The following is a 23,062-nucleotide window of genomic DNA, read 5'->3' on the forward strand; positions in this document are numbered from 1 at the left end:
TAATCGACCTGATAAGTTTTAATAGAGATAAAACGTCAGACCACATTGGAAAGGAAATGAACTGACAAAATGAATTTGGATTAATTAAAACGTTGAAACTTTTTAGTAAAAACAAAAAATAAGGTTTTAGCCATTTTAATGCATTGTCTTCCGAAGTTTGAATTTCAGCGCTTTCTTTTATTGGTTGGTGATCTCGAAGCATATGTAACCTAGATGTCTCTACCTGTCCGTATCACGTGTGTAAAATTTAAAAAACACGCCTTCTCTTTCCATTGGTGTCTTGCCTCGCACCACTTTTCTTTTCATTCGAATGATTCGATGTCTGTGCCGGTTCCGCTTATGAATTTTCCTCTATCTTTTTGTTGATAAATTCTTATTGGGAAAGTCGTCTTATTCGCCGGCGTTTATTTTAACCTTGCAATTCAAATATTATAGTTAGCTAGGTTTTAATTTATTAATTTAACGAGAATTCAGAATGTCCGAAGCGAAGTGAGTATAAATAGGCCTTGTTTGTATGTTTTGCTACTTTACTGCAAGCTTATTAATCCAAGATGTAAATGTCAAAGGTCGCTAAATATTCTATAGAAAATTTAAATATACCGCAGTTGTGTTTAAATTATCATTAATGCACATTTTTTAAATGAAAATGTAAGGATAACCACTTAAAGCCATAGAGAATGCTGCTAGTGAATTATTCGTTTCTTGATGTAATAAGTTTACATCTACCTAATTGTTTAGTTAAGGTTCATATTTGTACAAATACTGGCGGCCCGTTAGTCTGGTAAATTTCTTTACAGGGAAAGTTCGTATATTAAAAAGTAGGTGGGAAACTAAGGAAACTAGTTTGGGGGTGGAGCTTATAGGACAAGAATTATGCAACTTCCAAACAGGATTTTATGTATCTCCGGTATTAACTGGCTTCCTCCAAGTTCACGCAATTCTGCAAGTGAAAGTGATTTCTCAAAACTGACCTCACCCACTGTGATTAAGGCAGCCGTAACGGAAATTATTACGGAATCTATGGAGGGTGACCAGTATCAACCCACTTTCTGAAAGGCTAAATACTTAAAAATTCTACACTCGTTTGGGTTGGGTAGGGGGTCTCGGAGTTAAAATTTAAACATTGGCTGGTTTCCTATTTACTTGTTTGAGTACTTCTGAACCGGACTTTTATTAATATAATGCCGAGTTGCCAATAGGTTTTTAAAATTATTTAAGTATTTTGATTTGTTACATTTTTAAAATCTCTGTAATATTTCTGTTTTATTGCTTTTTTATTATACTTAAAAAAATGGGTAATGGATTGTGTAAATTTTCTCGGGAAATGAAACTGGAGCCTGTGTAAGTATAGCCTTAATGATTAAAATTAGATTTTCGAGACTGATACTCTAGAGAGAGACAGATAAAATGGGGCAAGCTTAGTATTGAGACATAGTTTTTCCCTTGTATATTACCTACAACAATATTTCTCTTGGATCACAGATCTTGTATCTCTGCTTGGATATATAATTCTACCTGGAACTGATATAATTTGGGCTATATTTAATTTAATTACAATATATGTAACTTTTATAGAGAAATTAATACTTCTACAAGATGTTGTATACTTCTGATTTTACTTAATATCATCTTTTTAAGTTTACATATATTAAGGTGTGTTAAAAAAGATAAATTTTGTTACATATTGGTATATTATTAAAATTAAATAATTGTCATGTTAAGGATATATTTATTTTGTGATCATATTTTTTAGGCAAAATAAAACCTTTAAATTTTAGTTTTTAGCTAAGGTTTTTTAGTATATTATTAAAAAATAAGTACTTATTTTACGATCACATTATTCTTAAGTTATACTTCATGGACCAATTAAAATAAGCTTTATACTATTTAGGGCTGATATTGCACTGATTGGCTTGGCCGTAATGGGTCAGAATTTAATTCTGAACATGAATGACCATAACTTTGTGGTTTGCGCCTATAATCGAACAACTGAGAAGGTTGACCAATTTTTAAAAAACGAAGCGAAGGGTACCAAGATCATCGGGGCCCATTCCATTGAAGAAATGGTTGCCAAGTTGAAAAAACCACGCAAGGTTATGTTACTTGTTAAAGCTGGTGACGCCGTGGATGCCTTCATATCTCAACTTGAACCACTGTTGGAAGCTGGTGATATAATCATTGATGGTGGTAACTCAGAGTATCAAGACACAAATCGAAGGTGCAAAGCTCTTGCCGACAAAAATATTTTATACGTTGGATCTGGAGTAAGTGGTGGCGAAGATGGTGCCAGATATGGACCTTCTCTGATGCCTGGAGGAAATCCAGAGGCTTGGCCCCATATTAAAGATATCTTTCAAGGTATTGCCGCTAAAGTTGGAAAAGAACCATGCTGTGACTGGGTAAGTTTCTGTAACAATTTCCATTCAAAACTAACTAGATAGCATAACTATAAAAAAATCACCTGTTATTAACTTATGTCAGTACTGAGTACTTTAATTTTTATCTTGGCTTGTTTTTATTTCCACTAATGGTTTAGAATGTTAATTAGAAACAGCGAAAAAAGTCTTACATTGCTTATAAATGAAAAAAATATTAAATAATTTAAATTTTTAAAATAACCAATTAACTCTGGTTTAATTTCTTTCTTTTTGTAATTATTGCTTTTAGGTTGGAGAAGGAGGATCGGGCCATTTTGTAAAAATGGTCCATAATGGAATTGAATACGGTGATATGCAACTTATTTGCGAAGCCTACCACTTAATGAAAGATGCTCTTGGAATGACACCAGATGAAATGAGCGAGGTATCATTATCTCGCGACTGAAAGTATTTATTCGAGTAATAAGCTTATCAATAGAATGTCTTCGTGTTTAGGTATTCACGGAATGGAATACTGGAGAACTGGATTCTTTCTTGATTGAAATCACCAAGGACATTCTCAAATTCAAAGACGCTGATGGAAAACCATTGGTTGACCAAATTAGAGACTCTGCCGGACAGAAGGGAACTGGAAAATGGACCGCAATTGCTGCCTTGGATTACGGAGTTCCCGTAACACTGATTGGTGAAGCTGTATTTGCTAGATGTCTTTCCTCCCTGAAAGAGCAACGCGTCACTGCCAGTAAAGTTCTTAATGGTCCCGAAAAGACCAAATACACTGGAGACAAAAAAGAGTTTATCGAACACATCAGAAAAGTAATTTTTTATACAAAGTTTATTGGTTCACATTTGACTAGCTCTTTGACCTAATTCCTTTCTAATCCATTTTTTTCTTTGAAAGGCTTTGTACGCCTCCAAAATTGTATCGTATGCGCAAGGCTTCATGCTGCTTAGAGAAGCAGCGAAGTTATTCAACTGGAAACTTAATTATGGAGGAATAGCGCTCATGTGGAGAGGAGGATGTATTATTAGAAGGTAATGAGCAAATATAATTACCCCTTTTAATGAAATGATTAATTGTTTTTTAATCTTTTAGCGTGTTTCTGGGTAACATCAAAGCCGCTTTTGATAAAAATCCAAATTTGAGTAATCTTCTTTTGGATGATTTTTTTCGCGATGCAATTCACAAGTCTCAATCATCTTGGCGTAATGTCATCGCCAATGGAGCCCTTCTTGGAATTCCAACTCCAAGTTTCAGTTGCGCTCTAGCCTTTTACGATGGATTCCGATCAGAAACCTTGCCTGCCAACCTTATTCAAGTAACTTAATTTTATTCAACCTATTATTTCTATAATTTAACCTTCTTTTATTTAAACAGGCACAAAGGGACTACTTTGGTGCACACACCTACGAACTTCTCACTAGCCCTGGCAAATTCCACCACACCAACTGGACTGGTCATGGTGGAAATGTCGCTTCCACTACCTATAATGCCTAAAAAAATTATTTATTTGAGAAACTGTCCCATATTTTGGAAAGAGATTTCAGGGTAGTATTTTGGGTGATCATATTTATATAGTGTTAAAACTTAAAATGAAGTGACAAAAAACGTATTTACATAATGTTATATTTTCTCAAGTTTCCTTTTTTCAGATAAATGTACTATTTGTTATATAAATAAACTTTTTTTTAAATCTGAACACTTGGTTTAATTATTTAGTTGCTCCAAACACTTTTTCAAATACTTTTTTGTCCAAAATTCCACCGTACTTCAATATTAAGAAAAGTTCATCATTGGTATTGTATCTCCGGAGCTTGAGAAACAAGTCATTGGGGTTGTAAGTAATTTCTGAGAATGGTACAATGTTGTTTAAAGGTGTAACAACGTCTTTACGGTTGCCAAAAAAGGTTAAATGGGAAATTCTTATCTGATCGCCCGTTTTGTTTACAGATAGTATACCTATTAATTTTCTAAAGATATTTCCCATTACGTAAAGCATTACACATGCTAACGTAGCTATTCCACAAAGGTACTGGCACTCTTCCAGTGTAATTATTTCACTTAGATACATATAAATGGCCGAGGGACCCAAGGATGTTGATATGGCAGTTTGATACAGTTTAAATCTATTTAGTAAACGGACATGATTAATATACGGGAACTTGTAAAAATTGTTCCATTCGTTCTGAACGGCATTGTCCTCTAATTTACCACCTACTGCTTGAATTTGTCGTACACAAAGTAACTTTTTGGTTTGTAATCCTTCATGGTTTAAAAAACGTAATTTAGTTAACTGAGAATTCAAACAACCTCGGAGAAGTGACATTTCTGTACGGTATACAATTGGTAACTATTTAATTTCGGTTCTTGTTTTTGATGCTTAGGTACAACTTTAAACTAAAAAATACACGATAGATGGCAGGTGCTGCACCAATAGCTCAGATACATACTTCCGCAAGGGGGCAGAATCACACTTGAACTAGTTCATTTTCCACGTCACGTAGCAGTTTCATCGTCAACATGGCTCCTGCAAGAAAATCTTTAACCAAGGAAGAAGAACTACTACTTCAAGATTTTAGTCGAAATGTTTCAACAAAATCATCTGCTTTGTTCTACGGAAATGCATTCATCGTTTCTGCTATTCCAAATTGTAAGTTACTGTTTATAAAATGAATTAGGACGGTACCGTTTCCCGTTTAATGCCCTAGCCAAGGCACGAGGTTGCCAACCTTATGCCGGCAATCACGTCCAGCGTGGCTACTTAAGATAAATATTATATCCGGAATTAGGGCTTTTCTGGAGAATACATCAAATGGATCCCTACCAATCCATTGCCCTGTTTGTGGTTGTAACGCTAGTGAGCACCTGGCTCGTCGCTTTTGCATACAAGAATGTAAAATTTGTTTTAAAACACAAGTATGTTGTAAAACAGATATGCTTCAATTATGTGCTGGTGCAGTAATAACGTGATATATATCAGGGTTGCCCAAAAGAGAGAGGAAGCGGTTTCTCGTGAAATTATGAAGAAGTTGGCTGATGATAAGAAAATGTCCAAGAAGGAGAAAGACGAAAGGTGCTTATTTACTTTCCATAATTTAAAGTATTTCCTCAATGTTTTCATTATTAATAGGATTTTGTGGAAAAAGAATGAAGTTGCGGATTATGAAGCGACTACTTTTTCTATCTTCTACAACAACGCCCTTTTCTTGACTTTAATCATCTTTACATCATTCTACATTCTACGGTCACTCACTCCTAGCGTGTATCCTTTAACTATCATAAAAACAACTACAACTTCACTTATAATTTATGCGAGTTATCATTGCTTAACATAAGCATTCAGTAATTACGTTCTCTCAGTTGGGTCGGCAGGTGGCTTACTGGCCTTACTTTCAACTGGTTCTCAATAAGAAGTTTTAACTACTTGTTAGCATGGAATGGTGTATGTGAGAATAAATTTTTATACACGTTTGGGATGAACTTGAGATGTTTTTATTCAGATATCTTGACAAATTACTGTCATTACACACTGAAACAAATTTGAAGTGCAGCCTTTGTTTAGATGAAAACATGATCTCTAAGCCAGTAAAATATTCTTGGTCCTTCTTGGGGTAGGGTCCAAAGAGAGACGCCCAGCCAAATTCCAATATATCCTCCCAAGAAACTGAATATTTCTATTTCCTAATAAAGAGGGTAATTGTACTCTTCGCCTTGAAAAGTAATAATCAAGTGGTAGACCACTAGCACGATTATTAAGACATCCTCAAAAAATTTAAAGGTTAAATCCTATTTAACCTTTAAATTCAATAATGATTATTAGGACACTCAAAAGGTTAACTGATCTGCCCCTTGATACAATCACTTATCTTTAATACTTGAAATTGAGGAGAAAGCTTAAAAACGTGATGTTCCAATGTTTTGTATACGACTACTAATTTGGTATCAGGAAGACTGCATTAAGAAAACAAATGAAGTAATTTACCGTAAAGGATAAGTTTAAATGGTATGATTATCGAAAAAATATATATCAATTGAAAATAAGGATTTGTGTTAATTTTGAGTTGCTGAAGCCAAAAACAAATAACACTTAACTTCCAGAAATATATAAAAATTAAAAAGTTAAGACTTTTTAGTTAAATTTTTCACTGATTGTAGTTTAATCTTACTTCATTGGGTATCCTACCTTACAAAAACGATATTGGCACCTGACAGCGGCGCGCACACTCTCTTACTTGAGCGCTGGGGGTGCATGGTGCCACCCCAACCCCATTCTTGCTAATTAAGTTGGGTCATCTACAATGCGACCTAGGAGACAGGACCTAGCCATGAAAGAAATGAAAAATGCCCAATTATGGTTATGTAGGATATATGACGAAGTACAATATAACTATAATCTTTGAAAAACTGTACTAAAAAGTGTTAATTTTCTATTTTCAAATATTTCCAGAATTCCGTGTTAATATTTTTGGCTTCAGCAACCCAAAATTAATACAAATCCTTAATTTCAATTGATCCCCTATTCGATAACCATACCATTTAAATTACCCAGATAAAGATGTTCCATTAGACGAGATCCAACGCTGTTAAAATAATTTGTATCTAAATATCAAATGTCAAAACCTTTGAAATTGTAACTTCATCAAAATTTACCTGTATTAGAGCCCTATCTTTGAAAGTTTGCTTTTGGATTTCTGAAGTATAATAGGAATATCTGTGGCCAATTGTATATTTAAGATTTAAATTACTCAGCAACTAAGATTTAGAGAACATATAATCTTACTCGCAGGCTCTGGGACATTCGTTGGCGCAATTATTACTGATTTGTCTAACATTGTGCGATTTGCATTTTGAAACTAAATAAAGAATTATTTTATCAGCATTTAAAAAACAAGGGTAAGACAAAAAATTTACTATTTATATCAGAGTCCAACTGAGAAAGAACTAGACTCAAATCTTCCACTAACACAGGATAACCCAATCTTAGTATAGCGTTGTAACCGCAATTTTTGGTTACTCTGTGAATACATTGATATACGCAGGCCTAATTTATAAATATTTTAAATAACTTTAATTTACGGTGCTTTAAAATTAGTTACCTGTGGCGAAAGAGGTCCATTCCATCCATTCTTGGTGAAAGCTTTATTGTAGTCATGACAGGCAGTGTAATACGGTGGTGGTAGTGATTTAGTTGTGCTCTTGAAATAAAAATTAGCCTTGAATATTTTTAACAATCAAAAAAATTTACGAAATACTCACCTTTGATATATACATCTGATAATAAAATCCCTTGTCTAGCTGAAAAGCAAACCGCATGTAGATTGGAATTTCGTAAGCATTGTGAATTTGAACCACAGCACTCTTTTCTTCAACACACAAATACTCATCACCCTCAACATTGATTAAGAATGACATAACTGAAAATATTTTTTGATTAACATGTGCTAATAATAGTGTACCAAACTTTGACTTCTAAACTGACCCTCAGGTTTCACATCAATAAATTTCCCACCATTATTGGTTTCCATGGTGGATTTGCCTTTATTTTTACCAGTAAAGTTCCCATTTAAGGTGTAACAATTGCCACAGCAAAAGGTGTGAGATAACATTATTGAAGACAGATTTCTTTGGAATGCCACCGATTTTCTAAACAAAGTTTTAGTTACTACTGTTGTTTGTTATAATATTCTTAAACATGATAACATACAAACATAGCTTAGAAGGGCTACATCCTATAACTAAATCTTCAAATTGATGACCTGAGATTAGTTTTTGCGCAAATGTTGTACTTTTGTACACACCCATAAGAAAAATTTTCACCTAGAATTATGGGAAATTAACAGCTATAATTTTGCATTGTTCAAATATTACAAACTTTATTTGGTTTATAATTTTCGTTTTTTAGTTTTTCGCATTTTGATTGTAGTAAACTGCATGTGGGACTCTTTCTATACCTAAAATTTGTAATGCTATCAGTACTATTATATAATTTAACGCGTATACATGTTAAATTTCAATTCAGGCATGTTGCCGCATGTACCCATTAGAATTGCAAATAGTTATTGCTGGTGTTTCGAGGCTGGTCAAAAAATCAGTTTCTATTTCAACACGCACGGGATATTGCAAATAAAGCTGGCTAAATAGCCATATTTGAGTTAAAAATCCTAAAAAGCATCCAAGACCGTATACAAGTTTTAAAATATCCCTCGAACACAATTTATATTTATAACGTTTAATATATTTAGATTTCTTTCGCGTGAGAGCCGGCCAGGATCTAGTGAAATTCATTTCAGTTTCAAATGCGTTTTAACTGGATAAAATACTTAACTTATGTTTTATAAGCTGAAAACTCCCCCATAGCCAATAATTTTATCCTTTTATTTCACAAATTTATACATGTTTGACAGTTCTTTCACAAAGAAAAAACAAGAGTTGTAAAATATTTACTTAGTGTAATAAGATTTTACACCGTTTACTTTATTGACAATACCAAACTTACCAAAGATAAATTAATCAATATTAATAACAAAGCGGTCAATGTTTCAGCATGGTTTCAGTTTCACCAGTAAATAAAGGTTTTTAGGCTGATGTTGTATTTTGATTGGCTAAGGTTATGTAGAGGCTCATGATTGTCCGAAACCCCAAGTCAGTAGCCAATCGTGCCTCGTGATGGATCATTATGGATTATTTCGATGACAAAGCGGGAAAACGCGAAATGGTAAACGCTGCGCTCGGCATTTAGTTCAATCGTGATATTTTTTTTATTTAATTTAAATAATGTCACCAAGAATGTATTTATTTATACCTAGGGAGAATGTCTATGTCGAGACGGATTTTAGCCTTTCTCTCAATCCACCCGTTGTCCCCCTCCAGTACGCTCCTCCGCTTAAAATAAAACGAATAGTCCCGGTATTTCATTGGCTGCTTAAAATTTACGTCACCTAACGCGATGGAAATCAAACGCCGGTGACGTTTTGTCTTTCCCCCCGCGCGAGACGGGGGAAAGGCGTTTAACGTGCCCGGCGATTGTCGCAACATAATCATTCTTCCTAAATATAAATAAATACATTCTTGATGTCACCATAAGTTCTTTCTAAAAAAAAAAGAAATAAACAATATCGTCTTGTCTTTTGAAACATGTAAGAACCATGATTAGGAACGTTTTCTTTTATAGCCTTTTCAGTAAACAGAATTTCGAAGATCCCATTCTAGAGGCGAAATAAGAACAACTTTGGAGGGGAGGGAAAACTAAACTTTATTAGAATTAACGATAACGGCTGGTGCTCTGTAATTACTTTTAAAACCTCCGCTACAGTCAAGTAAGATTTGGCGCCAAATATTTATGTAAGATATTGCTTTTCTTTGTGAGTATTTACTTGTGTATGACTGATTGATGCAGTTCTTTATGTTTGAGTTGTGGTCTTGTGGAAATTTCCAAAGACCATAAGGCAGAAACGTACTTTTTGTACTTTTGCTATAAAAAAACAGGGCGCCACCTATTTCTGTATATTTTTAATGCCAACAAGTTTTAGTTGATCGCGCTTAACTTTATTTTTTCTCAGAAATGTTTCAATTTTAAATTGAAATGTGGTACAACCAAATATTGGTAACTTTGAACATGCGAGTCTCAAAAGCCTAATTTTGTATATTATTGTAAATCTAACCTAGTCAGGAGCTTCTTCAAGGTCGTTTTTCTCATAATTTTACGGTTTTAAAAGACCTCGAAGGAAAATTTCCCAAAATTCTGAAACGTACTAAAATCCTCCTTAAAATTTTAAAAATGTACTTTTGTACTTGGTTATTTCAAATCGTACCGAAAAAGTACAAATGTACCAGTTTCGGCAACACTGCCATAAGGGTTAAATCATAAACCTTTCTTATAGCGTTTTCCATTTGACCTCTCTCGAGCGCTCTAAATCGCTCTGATCATTTTATGTTCCATTAGCGTGCTCGGATCTGCTCCGATCAAGTTTCGCTTGTTCCATTTCGCGCTCTCGGGACTCGGGTGCTCCGAGATCGCCCAAAACCGATTTGCCGATTTCCGAGGATTTCGACAGGGATCGAGATCGGAGCAAATATTCACTTGTTCCTTTTAGATTTTTTGGCAAAATAGCAGACCAAGACGCGAAAATTAAAATAACTAGCAGACGAAAAACAACAAAGCGCGGGAATATGTTCATGGAATGTTCCATTTGCGGTTTTACCAGAGAGAATTCTAGTCGATTGGGCAATCAAATGGAAAACGATATTAGTCTATGGTTAAATATTGTTTTCCCTATAACCAAAAATTTGGTTATAGGAAAATAATATTTAATTTGTTTTGGGCACTGCGATTAAAATACATGAAATTAAAAGTGACATAATTACCACACGGTGTTAACTAAAAACCGATACAGGGCCAATAACCGAGCAAATAACTCAAAATATGTTTTAGCTAGGAATTCGAAATTTTCAGGACACATCGAACGTTAATGACAACGGAAATTTCCATGACCTTGAACCAAGCATGTCTTAAAGGTCATTATATTTTTTATCGAGAACCATAAGAGATAGAAAGTTGGTTTCAATTAGCAACGGGCTTCCCGTCACATTTTAGGACTAAATAGCTTTGGGCCCACCTAATTTGACCAATAGCAAGTCGAGGGATTTTAGATAAAAATCGGTCATGTACCAGAGACCAGTTTGAAGGGCTAATAACTCGAAAAGAACTCATTCTAGAGTAACAAAATTTGCTAGACATACTCATCTCGGATTACAAACTCGGATGACCTTTAACTCGTGGTTCAAGGTCAATCAAAGTTTATCTCGTAAACCAATGGATTTAGAGAAAAAAACCTAGTTCAGATACGTTGGTTTAACTATTACTCTCACACTCTTGCGGGATTTCCATGGAAACTTAGCTTCCTCCGTTGGAACTTAATGATCTTTGGTTCTTCTTTCACAATGGAGACTAACCCAATTGTCCTTAAGCGATGTGCTAATGTCCTTGCGGATCCGTTGACTGCCTTTTTTCAGCTTTCGTACGATTCCGGCACTATCCTGGAGGACTGGTGTACAGCGAATGTAGCGCCAGTGTATTATTGTCCCAGGTCCTTAAGCTGAATGAGCACGTTGGTGCTTAATCTGACATCACGGCTCATATGACTACTCATGACCGGATTCGCCCTCAACAACATGGATTCCGGAGTGGGTTCAGCCCTGGAACTCAACTTCTCTGTTGTGTTGAGTACTGGTCCTCTGGTCTCGACAGTGCCGGTAGAGTGGAAGTAATATTCCTCGCCTTCCGTAAAACTCTATTCGTATGGTGTTCGAGGAAAGACCCTTGCCTGGCTCTCTGCCTACCTGGAGGGCCGCCCGGTGGTACCTCTGATTGGCTTCCTGCTTCGTCAGGCGCCCCCCAGGGCTCAGTACTTGGCCCACTACTTTTGGTCATATATGGCATCGGTGAAAATATTGTATCGAAACTAGACGTTTTTGCTCATGATGTGGCTCTTTCAAGGACTATATGCTCAATGCATAGCTTGGAAGCTTCGAAGTGTGCAGTCCTGTCTCTCTGTAGACAAGGCCGGCCTGTAAATAATGCCGTTTACACCCTTGATGGATCCCCACTCATGCAGGTTACCTCATAGTGTTACCCCGGAGTGGTCATCACTGACACTCTGGAATGGAGCACCCACATAGCTCGAGTCACCTCTCAGTTTGCAAGAGCTCTTGGGTTTATTCGGCGGCACCTTACGCATTTCTCCTTTGCCACAAAAACTCCCGGGCAGTATGGTCCCCCAACAATACCAGCGACATTCATTTTATCGAAATGATCCAACGGAGTGCCCTGCGCTTTGTGGCCAATGGGGCCTTCTCGTGGAGCATCAGCGTGATTCGCGTCCTGACAAATTTCAACTGGTCAACCCTTGCCGCTCGTAGACGTGTTAGGCGGCTTACCCTCGTCAATATAGTGTCATTCACAAAACGTACGGCGCTCTGGTCAGTGCACTCTTTCCCGATCTATTTCAACTTGGCGCCGACCGCCGAGAGGGTACAGGAAAACATTCCTCGTTCTAACTGGCTTCCGCCTAGCTTCTCGGAACCACTCATTTCTCCCTTCATCCGTCCGGGCTGGAATTCTCTCCCGGAACACCTGAAGCTATCCCCCTCAGTTCCGGAAGGAAATCACTGTATTTCTAGATATTGCTGTATAATTAAAAAAAAATTGTAGTAATTACGTGTGTCTCGAACCCTTTGTCGGGCAAATTAAAGAACTTAAGAACGGAAATCCTGGCATACTGCTCAACAGTCTGACAAAAATGGTGTAACAAAAGGCTGTCCTATTTGTAGGCTTGTTTAGGTACTCTTTTGATGTCAGAATATCAAAATGGCAATCTCTCATATTGGAGTGTCTCATCGCATCACGTTTTGTACCTTTAAACTCGGTCATTTACATCTCTCTACCTTAGTAGAGCCTTAAGATAGTTTTAAATTAATGTGTGATTTATCTGGAGCTAAAGTAAATTAGTTCTATAATGTACTTATGAAAAGTCGGATATCAAATTTTATTTTTAAACTTAGCTGAATCCTGCTCATTGTTCAAAAGAATCTCTGTTTTTGTCTAACTTATCACAAAAAGTTCAATTATTGTGGGTTTAATTTATAATTAGGAAATAATAGCCAGCTACCCTAGTAATGGATCAAGCTTATTTTATTCTTTAATTCCATTTACAGTTAGAATATTTTCTATAGAATTTATTACTAATTAAATACTGAACAGATAGTATCTATCAAAACCATTAATAAACCTTAAACAAATCTTTTACTTTGTCATACATGTAGTTGTAAAATAATTTATTTATTAAAAGTGGAAGGCTTTTATGGAAATTTAAGTTATATTCAATTGGTTTTTTAAATCTCATTATGGAAAAGGTGAAAAAGCCTAAAAATTCTTTTAGCTTTCATCAAATGTAATCCAAAAAACTTTAAAGATAGTTAACAAAAAGTGGTTTTAAATAATAGAAAATTAAATTTTTCTTCCCAAAAGTAGAAAATCAAGCATTTAACTTCTCATTTACTAGGTGCACAATTCAACAGGTTTATTTATAGCTTTTCAAACATGAACTATGATGTAGTGTAATTTTTTCCTTTTTTTAAAAATAGTCTATTAGCAATATACTTTCATATTTTATATATATGAAGCTGCGCATTCACTTTAATTCCAATATTTCATAATAATTTTTCTGGTAATACGATAATCTGATATTGTTTATATATCAGTATCTTGGTTTTTTAAATGCTAGCAATATTAACTTTCCACATTAATTGGCCAATAAAATAGGAGTATTGAGCCTTTGAGGGGTGGTAAGCGTGTAACATTGACGTGTATAAATTTCATCTGAATAAGTTATATAAATTTCTCTAGTTTATAAAATTTATGGCAATCGTGTAAACCTATTATGTATCACAAAGGGGCATGGTTAAGCCCAGTTTATAAGGCACTGATTCTTGCAACGAGATTCTCTGGGCCATATCTTTATAATTTTTGTCAGTTTCTTCGGCCAATTGTTTAGCTTTATTTAGTTGAAAGTCAAGTAGAGCTAATCTCCCATCTTCCATGCTAGTTCGAGTTTCAATTTCCTCTCCAATGCTTTCATTCTCGTTGAGCTCTTGCGCAGCCTCTTCCAAACTAGACGTAGCAGCTTTTAAACTCTCGTGCGATTTGTCCAAATCCTCCTCTAGCACCTGAACCCTGTTATTGAGAGCCACTATTTCTCCTTCTGCTCTTTTCAAGTAAACATTCATGATGTTGTGAAGCTCATTGGATATAATACGGAGTTTCATCATTGTATTTGACCCAAAAACGGAATTTCCAAACGATAGCCCCGGATATCCTGAGCTTGGTTGCCCGTTTCGACGACTTCTTTCAGATATAACTTCTGTCTGTACACTAGAGCACCTTAAACGGGCCAGTTCTGCTGTCTCCGCATCTTCTTCTGCCGTAGCTTCAAATAACTGACGATTAGCGAGTGAATCTTCAGGGGTGTTGTCACTGGTAGCTTCAGCACCATCCACAAACCTTTCTAAAGTAGGCCTTCTCTCAGAGTTTATTCTGTCATTGTGGGATTCTGTTACGGGTGTTCCCACATTCTGTTGTGTTCTAACGAAGTTTGGTGTTTCTTCTATTTGGGCTGGTACTGTTGGTGTACTTTGTTGTGTTATTGCCGGAATTTGGCATATATTGCTAGGGCTACCTCTTGTTGTAGGCTTTCTGGCACTTTTGGTAGGGGATGTAGAATTTCTTCCACTCATCCTTACTTTTTTTTATTTAATTATAACTTTTTTTTAAATCTTAAACAGATTTCATAAGCCTTGGTTGCACTTATCTAAGACTTCTAACTCGTTTGCGCATTTACCCAGAGGTTTTGTTTTAAATAATTTTACAGAACTTATTTCGAACAGACCTTTTTTCCTACGACTGAAAATTTTTGTGATTTAAAGAGTTACATTTAACTTATTTTTTAAAATTACGCATTAATTAATTTTACCTTTTACCTAGACAGCCCTGTGAAAGGTTTTGTCGGGGGGGGGGGGGGGAGACTTTGAGAAAGGGGCGATATTATATAGATACATGTATATTGTAGATTCTCAAAGGAATTTCTAGAAAAATCGAGTTATTTAAATATTTAAAACCAATTATGTGGTCAATGTTAAAATATACTACAGAGAAGTATCAATAAGATAAACTTTTAATGAGGTAAAAATTAAGTTTACATCACTAAATCTAGAGTGGCAAAGACCTTTTACGCTTTTATCGTAATATATTTTGACGGATCTAATTGTTTCGCCACCGATTTCAAAATAATTTAATGTTAGATAAATTAATGATAATGATGGATTAAAATGTGTAATTTTCATTCCCTTATCTCTGATATTTGACGGTATAAAGACATTTATTTGGCTCGTATAAAATCAGACGCGATTCCCAAAGGCATCTAAACATTGACCCTTTTCAAATTGGAGCGGTGTTGTAGAGACGCGCTTTTTTTCCTGTTGGCACATTTTAACTTTTGCAAGTTACAGGCAGTGTTTATTGTTTAGCCATATAAAATGAAAGTCGGAGTTTTAGGCGCCGGTTATTCCGGCTTATACGCTGCTAAACATTTCGCTTCAAATCCGGATTTTGAAATAACGGTGCTAGAACAGCAATCCAATGTCGGTGGTACCTGGTGCTACACCCCAGAAATTGGCACGGATAAAAATGGGCAACCAATTCATCCGAGCATGTACGATAGTTTAAGGTATAAGTAGTTTTTATTTTGTTTTGACGTAGGTAATGTAGAAGAGGAATAACAACTAACATTTATTGTACTGATTTACTAGAGTAACAGTTGCTATTCATTTTCTATCAGCGTTGCCAGCCGTGTTAAGAACATTTATCGTACCAACCACCAAATCTTGTGGTATATTCGGCAGATTTATCGTAGCTTTGAAAACCCTAAAAAATATCATAAGAAAACTCTTATAAACATGATATTTGGTTAATATTTTAAGTTTTTTAAAAGATTTTTAACATTTTCAACGCGTAAAATGGTCACTCAAATGCACCAAGATTTCCAATTAGAACGTGCTGGGTAAAGCAGAGCGGAAAAAATGTGACGAATAACGAATTTGAGCGTAAAGAAGAAAAGTTGAAATCAGTTCATCAGGAAACCAAATTACAACAAAGTTCCTGGGTGACGGTATTCATTTCACTTGAATTATCGTACAATTTGCGATAACGTACGCTATACTATCGTACATGGTACCGAAGGTCAAATTATCGTACAAAACGATAATTATCGTACAGGTTGGCAACGCTGGTTGAACTGTATAATTTCCCTTAGACATCATAGATGGCAATAGCGTCTCTATCGCCAAGATTTTCCCGCTGTCAATTAATTTTCGTATGTTTTCCTTACAGAACCCATGTCCCTAAGCAGTTGATGGAGTTTCCTGATTTTCCGTTCGAACACGGTAAACATTTGCCCACTTACGCCCACCATTCGACTATTTTGAAATATTTGAAGGATTACGCAGAAAAATTCAATCTATTAAAATACATCAAAGTGATTTAAATATTTTTTCAACGCGAATGTTTGAACTTGTCGTTATTAAAATTTATTATTTAAACAACCAGTTTGACGTGACAGTTCAAGCAATTAAGCGATTGGAGAGATCGGAGGAAGATGAGAGGGAATGTCAGTGGCAGGTTACCTGTATCAGATTCACTCCCGATTCGGTGGATGAAACGGAAGTTTTCGTTTTCGATAAGTTGGTCGTATGCACAGGGTACTTTCTATTTCATAACAGCGGAATTATGTAATATCATAAGTCTATAATATTCTTTTATAAGTTTGTCACTTTGTGGAATATTTTACTGAGAGCTAGTAACGGAGTGACGTCAGCACAAGAAGAAAATCTCCCCCTAGCGAGGTGCCGTTAAAGGCTACAGAAACCTGAGACGAAGCCCGTAATGCTGCAGTCTGTCTTGTAAATAGCTCTCAGTAAAACTTTGGCATGTGACGTATAGGAAGCGTACCACTTATGTAGTAATATTATACACTTATAGTATTATATATCTCAGAAATGTTAATCGAAATCTTTTGACACTGGGTGAAAACTCGAAACAACTCCATCTGCGTTTAGTTTGCAAGTTCTCTTCTACAATTATATAATTTGACTAATCCTACGCATTTAATTAACTCTAAAAATTAAAATTTAAATACTTTTAATAATTTTTTCACTACGCAATAGGGACTTGGCTGTGCTACGTCACAATTTTTTTTCAATAGTTTTTATCGTGGGGATAAAAATTATGACCACAATGGCGGCCATGGTCAAAGCTTCGGAGTGCCAAGTCTCTATAGTGGGTTTTTTAAATTTTTTAGAGTTAAGTTCTCTTCTCACTGTTTAATTGGTTTTCCCTCGAGCTCTTCGGTTTCCCCTTCCCTAAAAACTTGTTGAGGTTTAAAGGTAATAGTGAGTGTAGGGAGCTATGGGCTCGCGTGGCATGAAGGGCTTGCTACCACCCTCCTACCCAGCCACCTGAATTAATGGCTATAAAAGCCGCTTGATGACTTAGGCCTAAGGTGGTGCCTAGCTGATAATTATAGCTATTGTGAGGTTGGTCAGGGTGCCGTCGCAAGGTTGTGAAATAATGACACCTTATCTTGGCCAGTTTTATTGCCCAGGCTTAGCTCGAAAATGTATTTCGTAACAGGCATCTTTACGATTGAACGGAAAACCGGAAATAGGTAAAAAAATTAACAGTAACTAAATTTATTTATGATAATCAAATGATTTTGTACTATACTCAGTTGCAGGTTAAGAAAGGCAAAACATCTAGTACACTCGGCGGAAAGATACTAGCACGAATTTCCGGTAAACCGGCGGCGGGAATTTCGAATTTGGCCTATTGACGGTTGAATTTCTAAGTATACCCGCGCGCGTTATATAATTTTGGAAAATACCGTCTATTGCGTTATATTTCAAAGTGATAATTAATTAATTAACATAGATAAGATTTTAAAACCTCTGTAATAATTCATTTTTAATGTTACAAGTACCTAAAGAAATTCCGTTTGGCGAGTTCAGGGTACGTATAAAACGGGTAATGCCGATATTACACGTTGACTTACATAAAAGTGCCATTTGTTGATAGTTTGGGAACAAAATACTAAAAATAAGCTATAATAAAGATTAAATATAATAATATACATTAAATATTTATTGATCACTTTGAAATTTGCGCAAAAGACATTTATAAAATGGATTGATGTAACACGTGTAGGAACCTTTAGGAATAGGCGCTTAAATAAAACATCTTCCCAGAAATTGCCAACAAGTAATATTTCCGACAGCCAGGACTCATAAGTTACTATTTATATAGTGCTTGTTGAAATATTAGAAAGCTGGGAACTTTTCTCGAACATAACGTCGGTTTTTTGCTAAGACTTAACATCCCAAAAAAAGTTACCTGGCTAAAAGGAAACGCTTGTTGCATACCGTACTGCAAAAGTAATACGTTTAGTTCTAAAGGAATGAGTTTTCATCTTTTTCCGAAAGATAATTTTATACGAAATGAATTAACTCTGCCTCCATGAGAAGCCTTAAAATTGCCCGGTAATTTAAAAATATTCCGTATAATTTAAATGATTTATCCCATTAGAGGATGATAATAATAATAATAATATTATCTTCTAATACTTAGATTTAGTAACATTAACTGAGTATAGATCGATATTCATGGTTGAAATGAATTCAATCTGGGTTTCTGTGTGTATTAATCCGCGTAACGATGTCGTAAGTTTTTTTTTTTTTTTTATTCAAGGAAGAAAGGGCTGATTGAGTCTGAGAAGACCGCGAGCCCGGCGAAACAGCACCTGATTAATCAGGGCGAGATATGTGGTAACGGCCACGCCAACGGGGGGATACGTGGGGACAGGGGTGGGGACACCCGTGGCGGAAGTATTCCGACCACCCGTTGGGGAATTGGTAGTCGTCCTCACACGACCATCCACAAACTCTGCCTCCCGGACGCCTGGGATTACAGGTGTCGTAAGTTTATAAATAATCTTTAAGCGTACCAATTTCCATTTCTAGAATTTTGGTGGATTTTAGAATAATTCCCTCATTGTAATAGCAGGGTTAATGAACCTTTAAAAGGTTAGATATCGACTCTATACGCGGGTCTAGAAATAAGTCAGCCTTTCTTCCCCATCACGTGGGAATAAGAGGGGAGTTTTATTTCGATTAGCCAACAGCGCCATCTATGACAGATAAAGAAGCTCTTGCACGAATTCAAAATGCTGGGTCATTTAATTATGAAAATAATTTAATAAAATTTATTTCATTTTATAACCTAGAAAATAAATATTATTAGTAAATATTTATTTAAAATTCATGTAATTGACCTAGAAAACGAATAAAAATTGGAAATTTGTGGAAAGCAAGTCTGACTTATGCCAAGTTTGTCGATGCTTTTAATAAGCTCATGATTTGTAATCAGGGCCGGACTAAGGACCAGGCCAACTAGGTACAGGCCTATGGGCCCCCACCAACAGAAGGCCCCGACCACTGATGAAATCAATGGATTTCTCACTGATTAGGTTTAAGAGAAAAACATATCAGGCTTGTTGCTTTATTATTTTAAAAATAATTATTCTCGTGACATAAGCTCAGCTTCGCGACACGCGAGTTGGGCGTTTTTACGCTTTCCTTACATAGGGCCCCACCTTCAGTAAATCCGGTACTGTATGTAATTATTTGCGTCTGTTTAGCAGATGAAAAATACAGCAGATAATTGTAATAGTCGCCCGCTAGGGGTCTGTTTGTGAACTGAAAAGTATAATTTTTGGTTTCATTTATCTGAGATATATATTATATACTTTGGTAACGATAAAATACGATGGTGGGAAATAATAATATTTATCAAAATAGAAATCACGCGTTGGTTCAAAAACCGAACGTTCCTGGATTGGACAGTTTCACGGGAGAAATTATGCACAGCCACGATTACCGCAATAATTATAGATTCCGAGGACAGACAGTAGTGGTCGCCGGAGCCGGACTGTCCGGAGTAGACCTATCGCAGGAAATAGGACGCGTGGCCACCAAGGTCATCCTGGTCAACCCTCGTCGCGTCCAACTGGCCAATTGCGAGAACGCCAAATCCGTCGTCGAAGAGGCGGGCTACGTCAGTCGCGTCGAAGGTCGCTGCGTTCATTTGAGCAACGGAAATTGCCACCAGGCCGACACCATCATATTCTGCACCGGGTATCGGATGACGGACCACCTGTTCGACCCTAACTGCGAGGTCACGTACCACCAGCGTCGTCTGATGCCTTTCTACAAGTTTCTGGTGCACGCCAAGTATCCTTCTTTGGCCGTGGTCGGAGTTCTGAGCAAGATTATCCCGGTCATCACGCCTCCCACCCAGATTCAGTTCCTCAAGAAACTCTGGGAAGGTCGGTTCCGCTTGCCTTCCCTAGACGACATGTTGGCGGATGCCGAGGCCGAATACCAGCGCCGTTTGACCTTGGGTTTTTCACCTCATTACGCCCACTTTATGTTCGGCCGTTTGCAATTTCGCTACGTTGAAGAATTGTCCGAAATAGCCGACTTGGAACCTCTGCCACCAGTAAAAGAAAAACTGCTCATTCACGTTCTGGAGTACGCCGTTCAAGATCCGGAACATTACCGCGACACCGGAGTCGACGTTCTGGACGATTCCGATTACGAACTGTATCCAGAAAGTCCAGAAGTACTAGAAATGTTTGCTAAATAATGATTGTGTAACGCTGTTACCTGAGGCCATAAGAGGTCGATTTTTAAATACCCGACGTCTTACTAGATGGCGCCACCGGTCAGAAATTTTGTCATTTTCAATTATCTAAAAACAACAAAAAATTCTTTTTTTGCCGAATTTGATCTTAGTGGAAATTTTGCTTAAAGTTTTTTAGGGTTAGAAGAAATTTTTTGTAATTATTTTGATTTAAGATGTTTAGTTATATGTTAGGGTTAGATTTGTTTTGTTTAGTTATTATTATTAGATGTTAAGGATGTTTACAGCTATTTTAATATATGATTGCTTATCATAAAATTATACAAAATTTTCAAATATATTTGGTCTGTTTTTTATTGATGCAATAATATTTTTAGAGCATATATAGTGTACTTGAAATGATTGTTTAAAGATTAAAATATACTTTTTTTAATAAAGATAATATGGGAATGATGAGTTCTGCGAATCTGTAAAACTACATTATATAAAAACTACATTATAATAAAACTACATTATAATAAAACTACATTATAATAAAACTACATTATAATAAAACTACATTATAATAAAACTACATTATAATAAAACTACATTATAATAAAACTACATTATAATAAAACTACATTATATAAAAACTACATTATAATAAAACTACATTCTAATAAAACTACATTATATAAAAACTACATTATATAAAAACTACATTATAATAAAACTACATTATAATAAAACTACATTATATAAAAACTACATTATAATAAAACTACATTATAATAAAACTACATAATAATAAAACTACATTATATAAAAACTACATTATAATAAAACTACATTCTAATAAAACTACATTATATAAAAACTACATTATAATAAAACTACATTATAATAAAACTACATTATATAAAAACTACATTATATAAAAACTACATTATAATAAAACTACATTATAATAAAACTACATTATGTAAAAACTACATTATATAAAAACTACATTATAATAAAACTACATTATAATAAAACTACATTATATAAAAACTACATTATATAAAAACTACATTATAATAAAACTACATTATAATAAAACTACATTATGTAAAAACTACATTATATAAAAACTACATTATAATAAAACTACATTATACATGTAATAAAACTACATTATACATGTAATAAAACTACATTAAAAAATGTAATAAAACTACATTATACATTTAATAAAACTACATTATACATGTAATAAAACTACATTATACATGTAATAAAACTACATTATTCATGTAATAAAACTACATTATACATGTAATAAAACTACATTATTCATGTAATAAAACTACATTATACATGTATAAGAACTACATTATACATGTATAAGAACTACATTATACATGTATAAGAACTACATATTAAACTGCATTATACATGTATTAAAACTACATTATATAAAAACTGCATTATACATGTATTAAAAACTACATATACGGACTGCATTATACATGTATTAAAAACTACATAATATAAAACTGCCTTATACATGTATAAAAACTACATAATATAAAACTGCCTTATACATGTATTAAAACTACATTATATAAAAACTGCAGTATACATGTATAAGAACTACATATTAAACTGCATTATACATGTATTAAAACTACATTATATAAAAAATGCAGTATACATGTATTAAAACTACATTATATAAAAACTGCATTATACATGTATTAAAACTACATTATATAAAAACTGCATTAAACATGTATTAAAAACTGCATATAAAGACTGCATTATACATGTATTGAAACTACATTATATAAAAATGCATTATACATGTATTAAAACTACATTATATAAAAACTGCATTAAACATTTATAAGAACTACATATTAAACTGCATTATACATGTATTAAAATTACATTACATAAAAAATGCAGTATACATGTATTAAAACTACATTATATAAAAACTGCATTATACATGTATTAAAACTACATTATATAAAAACTGCAGTATACATGTATAAGAACTACATATTAAACTGCATTATACATGTATTAAAACAACATTATATAAAAACTGCCGTATACATGTATTGAAACTACATTATATAAAAATGCATTATACATGTATTAAAACTACATTATATAAAAAATGCAGTATACATGTATTAAATTACATTATATAAAAACTGCAATATACATGCATAAGAACAACATATTAAACTGCATTATACATGTATTAAAACTACATTATATAAAAACTGCATTATACATGTTTTAAAAACTACATTATATAAGCATAAAAACTACATAATATAAAAACTGCATTATACATGTTTTAAAAACTACATTATATAAGCATAAAAACTACATAATAAAAAA

General features: G+C 34.6%; 6 protein-coding genes across 8 annotated transcripts; 3 read left to right on the plus strand and 3 right to left on the minus strand.

Moving 5' to 3' along the window:
* The first annotated feature begins 305 nt into the window (after positions 1-305).
* On the plus strand, positions 306-4,078 carry Pgd (phosphogluconate dehydrogenase). Its single transcript, XM_090161442.1, has 7 exons — positions 306-489; positions 1,892-2,399; positions 2,668-2,802; positions 2,874-3,194; positions 3,280-3,413; positions 3,475-3,697; positions 3,757-4,078. Exons 1-7 carry the CDS (start codon positions 476-478, stop codon positions 3,874-3,876), a joined length of 1,455 nt encoding a protein of 484 aa, XP_090017568.1. The 5' UTR covers positions 306-475; the 3' UTR covers positions 3,877-4,078.
* LOC149925682 (transmembrane protein 186) lies at positions 4,018-4,743 on the minus strand. The gene has a single exon (XM_090161446.1). It carries the CDS (start codon positions 4,703-4,705, stop codon positions 4,091-4,093), a length of 615 nt encoding a protein of 204 aa, XP_090017572.1. The 5' UTR covers positions 4,706-4,743; the 3' UTR covers positions 4,018-4,090.
* A 114-nt stretch (positions 4,744-4,857) lies between these two features.
* On the plus strand, positions 4,858-5,859 carry LOC149925683 (translocon-associated protein subunit gamma). Its single transcript, XM_090161447.1, has 5 exons — positions 4,858-5,029; positions 5,169-5,295; positions 5,360-5,452; positions 5,510-5,641; positions 5,723-5,859. The coding sequence occupies exons 1-5, from the start codon at positions 4,900-4,902 to the stop codon at positions 5,787-5,789; spliced, it is 549 nt and encodes a 182-aa protein (XP_090017573.1). The 5' UTR covers positions 4,858-4,899; the 3' UTR covers positions 5,790-5,859.
* A 2-nt stretch (positions 5,860-5,861) lies between these two features.
* On the minus strand, positions 5,862-8,901 carry LOC149925684 (epithelial sodium channel subunit gamma-like). Of its 3 annotated transcripts, XM_090161444.1 has the most exons (13): positions 8,705-8,901; positions 8,417-8,540; positions 8,252-8,330; positions 8,084-8,196; positions 7,859-8,022; positions 7,636-7,793; positions 7,476-7,574; positions 7,291-7,420; positions 7,160-7,232; positions 7,030-7,090; positions 6,925-6,959; positions 6,255-6,330; positions 5,862-6,060 (listed from the first exon to the last, which is right to left on the minus strand). In XM_090161444.1, exons 4-13 carry the CDS (start codon positions 8,179-8,181, stop codon positions 5,938-5,940), a joined length of 1,017 nt encoding a protein of 338 aa, XP_090017570.1. In that variant the 5' UTR covers positions 8,182-8,196; positions 8,252-8,330; positions 8,417-8,540; positions 8,705-8,901; the 3' UTR covers positions 5,862-5,937. The 3 variants fall into 3 exon arrangements, with proteins under 3 accessions (XP_090017570.1, XP_090017569.1, XP_090017571.1); XM_090161443.1 differs by having other exon boundaries at positions 8,417-8,901; XM_090161445.1 differs by lacking the exons at positions 8,252-8,330; positions 8,417-8,540.
* Positions 8,902-13,566: 4,665 nt separating this feature from the next.
* Positions 13,567-15,151, minus strand: LOC149925685 (uncharacterized). The gene has a single exon (XM_090160496.1). It carries the CDS (start codon positions 14,668-14,670, stop codon positions 13,816-13,818), a length of 855 nt encoding a protein of 284 aa, XP_090016622.1. The 5' UTR covers positions 14,671-15,151; the 3' UTR covers positions 13,567-13,815.
* Positions 15,152-15,365: 214 nt separating this feature from the next.
* LOC149925686 (uncharacterized) lies at positions 15,366-21,139 on the plus strand. The gene is made up of 4 exons (XM_090160495.1): positions 15,366-15,659; positions 16,322-16,466; positions 16,538-16,689; positions 19,840-21,139. Exons 1-4 carry the CDS (start codon positions 15,469-15,471, stop codon positions 20,684-20,686), a joined length of 1,335 nt encoding a protein of 444 aa, XP_090016621.1. The 5' UTR covers positions 15,366-15,468; the 3' UTR covers positions 20,687-21,139.
* The last annotated feature ends 1,923 nt before the right edge of the window (positions 21,140-23,062 follow it).

This window comes from Leiobunum rupestre, chromosome 10 (genome assembly GCF_980474605.1).
Source record: "Leiobunum rupestre chromosome 10, qqLeiRupe1.1.hap1, whole genome shotgun sequence".
Taxonomy (NCBI): domain Eukaryota; kingdom Metazoa; phylum Arthropoda; class Arachnida; order Opiliones; family Sclerosomatidae; genus Leiobunum; species Leiobunum rupestre.